At 37.6% G+C, this 13020-nt stretch overlaps 1 protein-coding gene across 2 annotated transcripts in view; it reads left to right on the top strand.

Moving 5' to 3' along the window:
- The first annotated feature begins 1347 nt into the window (after positions 1 to 1347).
- Positions 1348 to 13020, top strand: part of LOC126109877 (uncharacterized) — a 72104-nt gene continuing 60431 nt past the window's right edge. Inside the window, exons 1-3 of one of the 2 annotated variants that reach the window (XM_049914949.1) lie at positions 1348 to 1455; positions 3006 to 3146; positions 3282 to 3437. In XM_049914949.1, coding sequence (XP_049770906.1) covers positions 1398 to 1455; positions 3006 to 3146; positions 3282 to 3437 — 355 coding nt within the window. In that variant the 5' untranslated portion in view covers positions 1348 to 1397. Of the gene's footprint in view, positions 1456 to 2188; positions 3147 to 3281; positions 3438 to 13020 lie in introns of those variants that run through there. The other variant, XR_007523739.1, reaches the window with a different exon arrangement.

Genomic DNA, 13020 nt, shown 5'->3' on the forward strand with positions numbered 1-13020 from the left:
ATATGTGAGCCTCAACACCTCAAACGAGAAATGCAACACCTGGAAACTGTTCTGAGGAGCAATGGGTACTCCACAAATTACATTAGAAGTGTAACAGAGCCAAACACTCGGCGAAGTAAGGAACCAGAAAAAGAAATGTCGGGTACGGCCTTTCTGCCATACATTCCCAGAGTGACGGACAGAATCGGCCGTATATTGCGCAAACACGGCGTAAAGACGATTTTCAAACCGACAAGGAAGATCAAAGAGTGTCTTAGATCGGCGAAGGAGAAAAGAGACCCACTTGCAATGTCGGGAATATACCGTATACCTTGCACATGCGGAAAAGTTTATGTCGGAATGACTGGACGATCCATTAACACCAGGATCAAAGAGCATAAGCGACATTGCAGGTTGGGGCAGGTAGAGAAATCGGCCGTGGCAGAGCACGCACTGAATGAGACCGACCACGTAATAAAATTCGCCGACACGGAAGTTCTGGCTGTAGAGAAGCACTATCACACGCGCTTGTTCAGAGAAGCTGTAGAAATCCAAAAACACGCGAACAGTTTCAACAAGAAGGAGGAAAGCCTTAAGGTAAACGGATCCTGGCTTCCCGTACTGCAGCGAACGACCGTCGCAGGTAGCAAGAGGAGAACCGCACCGGAAATGACCGTGGAGAAGCCCTCGGACGTTGGCGCGCCAGGTACATATAGTCTGCGGCCGCGAGCTCGCCTCCAGTTCACCACCGGCAATGGAGGGTGAAGCTTTGACAATGCCAGCCACTCGTGCTGGCGAAACGTCAGAAAAATCAATAGATGAACGTCGGCCGAAGAACCCGAGACGGAAGCCAATAGGCAGTTGGTCAACAAGTGGCCACGAAAGCCTCAACAATTTTGTAATGCGGGACATGTTAGACGTTTTGCAGGACTTTTTTGGTTAATTCTTCCATTGTGTCATTAGAGGTTCCATTGATGGACGGTTCCGCAGAACCTGGGGCAGTTAGCTGCCTTAAGCCGCATTTAACACGTTTATTCCGCTCGCAGTGACAGCAGATGAACTTTTGTGGGACGGTTGCCACGACAGTGCAACATACGACATAATTTGTTGGGCAAAACAGTGTATGTGATAGGTCGGTAGACAAACTCGTGCATGTATAGGTCCTTTAACAGCACAAAAGTTGATAGGCAGAAATAAAATCCAACATGCCAGTTTTTCAGTTCATATCAGGTACGTGTCAACCACTCCTTTTTTCGAAGCATATATGTTGGCAATGCGTCAGTTCCCTTAGCCAATGGGAAGACAGTTTTGGGTAGCCAATGAGAGACGAGGAACGAAGGAACTATTCGGAGCGCTGGAATTGAAATTGTTCGATGTTCTACAGAGGTTATCCGTAGTTTCCGTGAATTTTCAGCTCAATGTGTTCGACATTATTTTTAATGATTGATTTTGGATGGAGGTTGCAGCTTAATATAGGTTTGTAATGTAGCCCAAGATTCTAATTATTGAATTGCTTTCCTGGTTGGATATAATTGTAGCTCAGACGCAACTGCTTGAAGTTTCGTAGTTACAGAAGTTCAATGCGTTCACAGCTGTTGTAGTATATTAAGTTTATTTGTACTTAGTAGAGGGTATTTGTTAGTGAGAAAATACGCCGCATCGACGTTGGATCCCAGAGTTACAGATAAGTTTTAGCGTTTAGTTTTACGAAAAGCCAATAATTTTGTGTAATTGCAACTACTAGTTTCGTATAACGCCAGTATTCACAAAACTAATAGTTGAATATCATCAAATTACTTTGTTTTATCTCGATTGTGCAGTAGCTGTGAACAAACTTAACCACTGTTTATGTGACATTAAACGAGCTTAAAATCTAAATTAACAATTTTCATATTCTCTCGTAAAATAAGTTTCATTGTGGTGTGCATAATATTTAAGCTTAAAAACTACTCCCAAATTATGTAAATGATTTGCCCCAAAATAATTCTTAATTTGGTTCAGATTCAGATTCTTTATTGGTCATTCAGCATTATTACATGCAATAGACTTCGTCAGTTCACTTAACCTATTAATTTTACAAAATAAATTTTTACATATTTAAGTTGATATTGGGCATTTCTAAAAATTCTTCTAATGAGTATAATGGATTAGTTAACAAGAAGTTATGAACATTGTCTTTAAATAATTTGTCAGGCTTGATTGACCCATTTTTAGACAATTTGTTATATATTTTAATTGTCATATACTTATGACTATTGTTAGTTTTAGCTAATCTATTTTGTGGCAACAGCGGAGAAGTACACGTTCTTGTATAGTAGTCATGCCTTTCATTTGTTACACTTAAATTAGGTAGTTCAGCAAGTATGTAGTTAACACTGTCAAGAATATATAAATTAATAACTGTTAAAATTCTATATTTAATGAACAATGGTTTACAATGTGTTCTATTATCTACCTTAGCCATTACTCTGATTGCTTTTTTCTGGATCACCATAATTTCATTTATTTTTCTGCTGTTTCCCCAGAGTATTAACCCATACCTTAAAACAGATTGAAAAAAGGCAAAGTACGCTGTCCTTATGTACTCAAATGTTACACAACACATCAGTCGCTTCAACGAATATATAGGCCTAACTCTTGACAACCTAACCGCTATGTGATCAACATGAGAGTTCCATGTTAGACTGTTGTCAAGTACAATACCTAAAACCTTTGCCTTTTGTTTTTCTATTTTTGTAGTCTTTGATAGACTGAACCAATATTCTGGGTCTTTTCCTCATTTAATAGCAGACCATTGGCATTAAACCATGATGTTGCATTTTCTTTTGCCAATTTCATATCACTTACAAGGTTATCATGTACATGGTTTACATATAGAAAAGTTGTGTCATCTGCATACATATATGTCTTTACATCTATTTGAAACAGTTTTGCACAAAAATCCCGTACGTGTTATCTTTCGTGATCATAGCATACCAACCAAATACCATAAGTGTTATTTTGAACAAATGTACAAACTTTTGCAGGAGGATGGAGGCTCCAGTCTTCATACAACTGTCCTGATTTGAGTTTTCCATGGTTTCTCAAAAATAATTCAGGAAATTTCGGATTGTTCCTACTATATGGCCACAGCCAACTACCTTTTCCATCCTTGTCATACTATACCCGTAAGTATGCAAATATCTGTGTACGTATATTTCTTTGTTTTTGTTTTTCTTAAATTGCAATGGCATATTATGTTCAGTATTGATTCTAAGAGTGTCACTTCTGGAAATGCAGTGATTGTCACTTTTTCTACACAGTAATTGATAAACAGCAGCTTATCTTGGAACTAGATGCTGATTTGGCAGCAGTGCAGGAAGAATTGTCAGTTTTGGGAGCTGCAGTCAGCTGTAGTAATATTAGGCCTGTTCCAGGTAACTGGATTAACATCAAGCCTTCTAAATCGGTGCAAAGATGTAAGTGATACTGCAAATCTGTTAGCTTCAGTCTAGCTGTCTCCAATGACTTCAGTTCTTTGGAGACTGAGTTACTCAGTTTCATGTTCCATGGATCATTTGAAAAATTAATTGTTATGTTGTGGAACAATCCCTTTTGCATTGTCGTTACACATTCATATTATGTGAAGAAACTTTTTCAGTTTGATTTCAAATTTAAGTTTTCTGCCTATGTGACATTTCATGTCATAGGGTAAGTGACTAACAATTTTGGAGGCACAATTATGCACTTCTTGTACTAAGGACAACCGTAATGTGGAGTAATCGATTTCATTTTTCTGACTGGTCTTGTAATTAAGTGTATCATTGCACCTGTTTTACTGCAGTGGATTAGTTACATTAAATTTAATGAGGGAATGGATATACTAGGAGCCAGTAGTAAAAATGGATAACTCCTCAAACAGATGTCTAGGACATGACTGTGGATGAACATTATATATTATTCTCACAGGACTTTTTTGAGCAATGCAATGAACACTTTCTTTCTCAAAGATGAGTTATCCCAGAACATTATTATAAATGATGACATTAAATGACTTACTGATTTCTCTCTCCCCAAGATTTGCAAAGATTTGAAGTGGAAATATGGCAGAACTAAGTTCCAAAATGGTTTTTTCCAGTTTAAATTCTCACCAATATGGACATCTAAAAAAAAAGTTTCCAGCCAAGTTATTTCCTCCCTGTCTGAATGTCAGAACTAATTAAAAATCTGCAGAAAAGTAGTTCACAGGTATACTGTAGCATTTTTAAGTTAACAGCAATAAACTTCATGTAGGATACCTGTGTATCTTGCCACTTCCAGTCACCATATTTGGCTGCTCCCAAGTTTAGGAATAATAAAAGGAAGAATATTATTAAATTATTTATGCACCACAATTGCGATTATGGCTTATAATGCCATTTTAAAATGATAGCTGTAACAACATAAATTTCTTAAAGACCACTTCAAGTAGATGTAAGAATATACTGTTCTTGAAATATTTTAGCTGTTACTTCTCCTCACTAAGAAATACATCCATGAATAGCCCATTTAAGAAGAATGGCAAGCGTACCCACACATACCTTAAATAAGCTGAAGAAGATATGCAGACCGGCCTTGCGTGAGTTATCAATGATCAATGCTTGCAGTTTGATACACTTTATGGTGAGGTAGGAAGAGCTATAATTTAAAAAAAAAAATTTTTTCTCTTTGTCAAATATTTTAAGAACAAAACATATTCCGAGTTAGACTGGTCTTTAAGCAATTTATGTTATTACAGCTATTTCTTGGGTAATCTGAAGGGAACTTTTAGAGGTTCTTGTGTGCGGCATGAGCTATGAGGAGAAAGTGGCAGACTGCTCAACTTCTTCCACATTGTAAATGGCATTGTCTCTAGAGCCGTCAACCACACACTATTCACAGCTCGAACTTCGTGTAGTGTGAGACTGCCCATTCTTTCAACACATAAACCGACTACAGTTTTTGTGTTCACTAGTATGCGTGAAGCCCATTAGCCTTTGTTGAACAGTTATAACAACAGGACAGCTTGTTTGGGGAGATATTCGGATTTTCACAATATAAACAACAGTTAAAAATGTGGATACAGTTTTTGTTTATGATCAGTGTCGTCAAACTGTTGGAGCAGTGGTGCTATCCTGTACTGAAACGTGTCCTGATTGTGCCAATCCCACACGATCTTCATTTGCAAACATAATGATAAATTCAAGAATTGCATTTTACTCTTCGTATTTCCATCCTTGAAGAAAGAATGTTAATACGTGAGAGAAAAGGAACTTACATTGTAATTGTAGTAACACAAAAGCAACACGTCACCATTTGGAAGCTCTAGCAGATGAGAGGGATTAGTCAAAAGGAGTGTTCTACGAATAGCTCATCCCGTCCCATTTTACCATTTCCACATTTCACTCCATCAACAGTTTATGTGACTGTTCTGGAGTCTATGAATGCAGTGTTTCTGTTTAAGAATTTGTTTATGGATGAAGCATCATTTACAAATCATGAGCAAATAGATTTTCGCAATTTGCACTATCTGTCCACTTGAAAATCCGCACTGATCGAAAGAAATGGATAAGCACTTACCTTGGTCACCCAGTTTACTGTGCAAACTTTATAGGAATCATATCAGTGGTCCCTGTTTTACTGATAGGAATTTTAAATGTATCTGGCTATGTAGTCCCCAACAGAAGTTACTAGGAAACATCACAACTGAGATAAGGCAATCCATGTGTGGTACCAACATTACTTCTTGTTTCATCCAGATAACTACAGCTCTTAACAGATCCAGAAGAAATTAAGCAACATTTTGAGCACCTGATATAAATTTCATAATGATATACACTCGAACCAAACCCAACTTAAGAGATTACTTACATTTGGAACAGTACAGCAGATGCTGTATCTTGCTACTAAGTTCCACACATTATGGGTTTGAAATACCCTTTGAAGCCACAGAAAAAGGTAAATAAATCCATTTAAATATAACTAAGTTAGTGTCATAATTTGGCAGTAATAAACATTAAAAATTTCTTTTGTATGTCAGAAAATTCACCACATCATTTGCTATAACTTAGTGAAAACCATACCTTGATATGAAACTTCCTGGCAGATTAAAACTGTGTGCCCGACCGAGACTCGAACTCGGGACCTTTGCCTTTCGCGGGCAAGTGCTCTACCATCTGAGCTACTGAAGCACGACTCATGCCCGGTACTCACAGCTTTACTTCTGCTAGTACCTCGTCTCCTACTTTCCAAACTTTACAGAAGCTCTCATGCGAACCTTGCAGAACTAGCACTCCTGAAAGAAAGGATATTGCGGAGACATGGCTTAGCCACAGCCTGGGGGATGTTTCCAGAATGACATTTTCACTCTGCACCGGAGTGACTGATGTCCATCACGCTTCTTAAACAGACAAACATCAATGCTCAAAATCTACGTTGGGACGGCAATTACATAGCAACATCGATTTATTTCCTTTATTACGTTCTCATAACACGTAATGCAAGCTAATGTGCGTGTGTGTGGGCTGGGGGATGGCATATCGACCTCGACTCTTAATAAAGGAATCACACAAGATTGTTGTTGTTGTTGTTGTTGTTGTTGTTGTTGTGGTCTTCAGTCCTGAGACTGGTTTTATGCAGCTCTCCATGCTACTCTATCCTGTGCAAGCCTCTTCATCTCCCAGTACCTACTGCAGCCTACATCCTTCAGAATCTGCTTAGTGTATTCATCTCTTGGTCTCCCACTATGATTTTTACCCTCCATGCTGCCCTCCAGTACCAAATTGGTGGTCCCTTGATGACTCAGAACATGTCCTACCAACCGATCCCTTCTTCTAGTCAAGTTGTACCACAAACTCATCTTCTCCCCAATTCGATTCAATACCTCCTCATTAGTTATGTGATCTACCCATCTAATCTTCTAATCTTCTATGTTTCACGTAACATATGTAATTATTAGTGCAGGAAAGGGGTCCAAATCCATTTACCATTACATCTACATTTCCACGCCATTTTCACTAAATTTCAACGGCATGCAATTTATCAAAGTGTTGCAAAAAGTGCCATATGTGGTAGGAAACTAATAGAGATCCAATTAGTTATCTTTGGTGACATCCGTGGACATGGCGGTAGGAGATGTGGTCTTGGGAGCTGCTGGAATATGCAAGGAATAGTTATGTTATGGCCATCAGACAGAGAGCTGGTTTAGTTTTTCTGATGCGCGACTGCATATTTGATTATGACCATCATAAAATTTTATTTTGCATGATGGGGAGTCTAGCCAAGTTATAGATTACGAACAGAGACTTACGATTGTGACGCTGGCTGACAGAGCATGGGTCTGTATTGCACATTGTATGAACTTCAGTTTATGCATCTGATGTGGGGTTAGAAGACCTGGTGTATAAACTCACTTAGCAATTTAAGCACATTAAGTGAAGACTACCATTACTCGTGTGCTGTTAGTTATGTTGAAAATGGGACATTCTTAGTAAATGGACTCACAGCTTTGTTTTAATTAATGACAACAATTCAGTAGCAAGCTATATCTAACTAAAACTAGTTTCATAAAATATGAATCTCGAATAAAGCGTATGTTATTACTGCAATTTTCCTAATATGTTATGTTTAATAATCTTTAACTTGCATGATGTGTCTGTCCTCAACCATATTAGGGTGTAAAGAAGACTTTCTATGCTACTATCCTGAAAAACCTACAAGCCAAGTTTTTAACTAACAGAGCGTTAGCCCAAGAACGTTAATTCACAAATGGGGTCTTTCTCACCTCGAATATGGACCTCAATTCTTTTAGTTCTGAATTTACAAGCAAGAATCAATTGTCCAGGTCCTGAGAGGTGTAGCCAGTTTTGTATAGGGGCTTCGAGCTTACAAACATTCAGAAGCAGTAGTACACAGAATTGTTAGTGATACTAAGGAGTGCAAGAGGGAAGATGATGGCATAATGAAAGTGCACTAAGTGTCATCAGCTTCAGCAGAGGAGACCAACAGTGTAGACTTGGACTACAACCATGGGAGCTTCAGAGTCGTCATCAGCACATTCAGTGTCGGAAGAATATTCACTTTTTGGTGGCATCATTAGAGCTAAGACAGTCACCACAGGAGAATAGGTAAATACGGGTGACAAAGCTGTCAATGTATGTATCTTTGCTGGCCTACCATCAGAAACTGAAGATGTCACATTCAAACTAACACTGAACACTTGTGATTTGGAGGACAATAGTCTGCTGCATAGCTTGAAGTTAGATTGGGAAGTTTATATTTGTAAGTTCCAATTACGAACAATGGGGCTCTACAGTTCAGTATGGGGAAAATGCAGGCTGATCTATCAAATGAAATTTCAATTGTAAAAACAAACTACAATCAAAGACAGATGAAGGACATTAAAATGGATATAGGTGGTATAATTGATAGGAAGTTAGCTCAAATCAGAACCATAATGTACAAAATTAGAGACGAAGTATGCTTCATGGATGAGAAAACATGTGATGTTAAAAAGTCAATGAAGCTAAACGTGAAAAAGGATGCATTACTAATTCAGGGGTGGTGTTAGTAACTGTTTGCTGAAGCAGAATGCACTTTAGGGGGAAACACGAGATGTACTTCATAATATGCCTAAGAGAACTGTAAACTGCAAATTGGAGTTTGGAAAAACTCAGTTTGGTTTGGAGGAGATGAGCTTGAAACTAGATGTGTTAGCGATGGATGGGGTCTTCTTTATAATAAATGTACCATGTGGTGGACCAGGATCTTCAAGCTGCTTTCCTAACAAAGGAAAGAACCATCTGACAGATTTTCTTGCCTCAGGTAAAGACAGCTGCACACCAGGATGTCTCATGAGTGAAAAATAAAACTAGTAGAAAGACAATTAAAAAGAAAATATGCAACAGTAGGCAAAATTGTTAAATGACTTGTTTACCAGTTATGAGGCAGTTGAAAAATGTTTTGTAAATAGCTTCTGGAGCTAATCAGAACAGACAAAACTTCAAACAAGTTCTTAAATGAGCCAATTTATAGACACAGCAATAAAATAATGAGAAGTTTAGTTTATGTGAAGTGACTAAACTGATGCACAAAACTTGACCGATGGATGTTCTAACTGAAATTACAGTAGTCAAGTGACGATTTCCAGAACTGATGCAATTCGACTTAATACACAGCCAAACCAACCCAGTAGCCAAATTCTTGGATATTTGTAGTGGAACTGCAAACAAGGTTTCACCAGCAGGCAAGGGAATGGGAACTACAATGTAAATATTAATTAAAACAAAAGGAATCAATCCAAACTATTTCACAAGCACAGCAGTAATAATGAAAAAAAATTAAAGGGGGAATAATGAGGCAGAAAATTTTAGACATCATGACAGGGAGTAAAGGTTTGAACAACCAGCAATGCAATGACAACATAACCACAACAGGAGAGCAGAAAACTACATTTCTCTGCATCTCAGGTCCAGATATGTCGATCTAAACCAGTATGGAAAAGGACAAGATGAGTAGCAAATCTGAAAAAATATAGTCAGTTAGAAAGGAAGGTTGAAAGTATGAAAATGGAGATTGTAAAGGAGGGCAATAAAGCAGGGACAAATCAGATGCAGAGTAACAGCAAGGACAGAAATACATGGGAAAGATGTATCAAATGAAAAGAAAATCAGAGTAAAAGATGTATCTGATTCAGGGGATGATGAGGCTAATGGTGGAAAACTTTTGAAAAACAATATCGGTATCAGTTTCGAGACCAGAGGCAGATACGACCTTGGCAGAGATTGACCGTAATCTCATCTCATCGAATCAGACTTTGAATGACAAAGTCAAAATAGATTGTAGTACAAAAGATCTAGACAGGTATACTAAAGATGAATGGTGTTTATGTAGTCAGAATTACAGACATCAGAAAGGTATTTCAGAGTTTGAAAAGGCTAAGATAAGGAATGAAATTGATAACAGAACCAGGTGTGGAGGAATTACTTCATGAATTAGTGAAAGGAGATGACAAGGCTCAAGACTCTTTGACAGAGGAGATGAATATAGTGCAGGTGCACAAAAGTAGAAAAGAACCCATGAAGAGAAAAATGTTTGGAGGATGAAGAAACGGAAAATATTCAGCCAGTCTTAGAAATCGATGTTTGTGACAAGAAAATACGTACACTTATAGGTTCTGAGAGCAAGGTATTGTCAATGTTCGAAAATTTGTTACATAAGCTAAAGACCAAGATATTGGTAATTTTTTATGTCACTGGTGTAAAAACTAGAACTGCAACTGTTGGGTTGGGCAAACCCGTAGCAAAAGAAATGTTAGAAGAATTGCGAAGTCATTTATTTCAGTTTACAATGATTTGCTTTATTGTGAAAATATTAATACAAGATGATGTGTTGAGCACTGATTTTATGATGAAGTATAGGATGGTACTAAGTTATAAGAAAAAATGGTAAAAATTCGAACAAGAAGGCAGAAATGAAGAATAAAATTCAACAGGAAGCTTGGCGGCAAACAGAAAACAACACATTTGCATGTTATAACTGTCCCAGAGTCAATTAGAGGTGGGCTGTTTCACTCATTTAACAGTGCATAATGTATCTGGTGATCAAAAAGTCAGTACAAATATGAAAACTGAGTAAATCACGGAATAATGTAGATAGAGAGGTACAAATTGACACACATGCTTGGAATGACATGGGATTTTATTAGAACAAAAAAAATACAAATGTTCAAAAAAATGTCCGACAGATGGCGCTTCATCTGATAAGAATAGCAATAATTAGCATAACAAAGTAAGACAAAGCAAAGATGCTATTCTTTACAGGAAATGCTCAATATGGCCACCATCATTCCTCAACAATAGCTGTAGTCGAGGAATAATGTTGTGAACAGCACTGTAAAGCATGTCCGTAGTTATGGTGAGGCATTGGCGTCGGATGTTGTCTTTCAGCATCCCTAGAGATGTCGGTCGATCAAGATACACGTGCGACTTCAGGTAATCCCAAAGCCAATAATCGCACAGACTGAGGTCTGGGGACCTGGGAGGCCAAGTATGACGAAAGTGGCGGCTGAGCACATGATCATCACCAAACGACACGCACAAGAGATCTTTCACACGTCTAGCAATATGGGGTGTTTTTTTTTTTTTTTTTTTCGTTCTAATAAGACCCCATGTCATTCCAAGCATGTGTGTCAATTTTTACCTCTCTATCTACATTATTCCATGGTTTATTAAGTTTTCAAATTTATACTGACTTTTTGATCACCCCGTTTATACAATTATACATGAAGTTATTAAATATTACATGCTTAATATAGAAACATTCATGGGATAATTACGTTTTGTCTTATGGTGATCTGATAGTGCTAACAGGACTGTAAAGAATAAGGAGGCACTTATAAATTCACACCAGAAGGTATTACAAATATTCGGCATAATTTGAGGGGTGTGTAGTTTGGCGAACAGCAAGAGGTTAATCAGTACAAGTAGGGATAATGAGGAGCTAATGTAATTCACTTGTTTTTGTGTGTGTATAATAGTAATTGTCATTTTTTTAGTTTTAAAATTTTTCAACAGATATAAATGGTTACTTAAAATAAACGAAAATCCAATTCTGTCAATGCATTAGTTGCATTGCCTCTTTTATGTGTGTCAATTCCACTGCAGATGGTGTGTAAAACACGAATTTTGAGGATTCCTACAGCCTTAGTATTCTGGAGGCTGCTTTGTGATCCAATTTTGACACATTCTACATCATCTTTTCTGATGGTGGGTGCAGAGTGACACACACATGGTTGCAGTACCTAGCATTGGGTACCACACTCATCACCATGAGATGTGCAACTGGAAAGAGTAGGTAGAGCAACACCAAGTGCTACAATGAAATATGTGATGTGACGAAACACCATGGACTGGTATAGATTATGCAAGTAAGTGAAAGCTGAGAGTCAACAGTCATTTGCACAAAGGAACAACATTGCATAAAAAACATTTCATCTTAATATTAAAATTGTTATGTCTTTGTGTAAAAGTATGTAAGTTTAATTCTGTAAGATAATGTATTTATGGATCATTCTGTAGTTAGTACAAATGCTTGGCACCACTTCAGTCTATTTGCACTACTGGACAGACACAGACACAAATAATGCTAACATCACTGGTGCGCTAGGTGGTAGTGAATGTGTCCTCTAACAAATCAAATGTAGCATTAAGTGAAAATTTTGTAACATGGTGGGGCTGGAGAGAAAACATTATGCAGTCATCAAAATTTATCTGGGGAAAAGTGGGAAATATTTCACTACTACAGTAAGGCACAGAAATGTAAACAATAAAATACACACCTTAACGAGTTTTGTATGGATAACAAGAGCAGCAAAGGAGCATAACCATTACTTTGAACTGCAGAAGGATGCCAGGGATCCTTCCCTTTCTGGAAATGTGTTCAACATTGATTTAGTATAGGAAACTGTTGACTGTGCTATGTATTTCGACAAAGGGCAGGCAAACGGTAATGGGTTCAACCAAGCTCAATAAGACAAGGACCTATTGACTAAGGGTGGATTAGGAGGAGTGAAAATCTGGCCTTAAGTGGTAGGCATTTACATGTAAAAGCCAACAGCCTGGCTTACAGTTACAAATGTCCAAAGCTGTTGTTTGGGAACACCAAGGCTCTGAACAGAACAAATACTCGAATAACTTAGAATGAGACTAGAAATATTCATACAGTAAGCATAACGGTTATATGTCAGCCAACAAATGCAATCCTATGTACACAAGCACCAACTGCAACTACAAGCATAACTAGACTCTATACTGTAGGAAGTTACACATTATACATAACAAATAAGGCAGATATACAAGATAGAAATAATATCAGATAATGGCATCGCACAGCAGTCATCATCATGAGTAGCAACAGAAATTTCATTATTATTATTTAATATGCTACGAAGATAAGTGTGTATATTAATTGTCTCATACAAGAAAAATACTACAGACACCACACTTATACAGGAATTGGTACGTAGATAATTATATGCCAAATTAA

This window comes from Schistocerca cancellata, chromosome 12 (assembly GCF_023864275.1).
Source record: "Schistocerca cancellata isolate TAMUIC-IGC-003103 chromosome 12, iqSchCanc2.1, whole genome shotgun sequence".
NCBI classification, from domain to species: domain Eukaryota; kingdom Metazoa; phylum Arthropoda; class Insecta; order Orthoptera; family Acrididae; genus Schistocerca; species Schistocerca cancellata.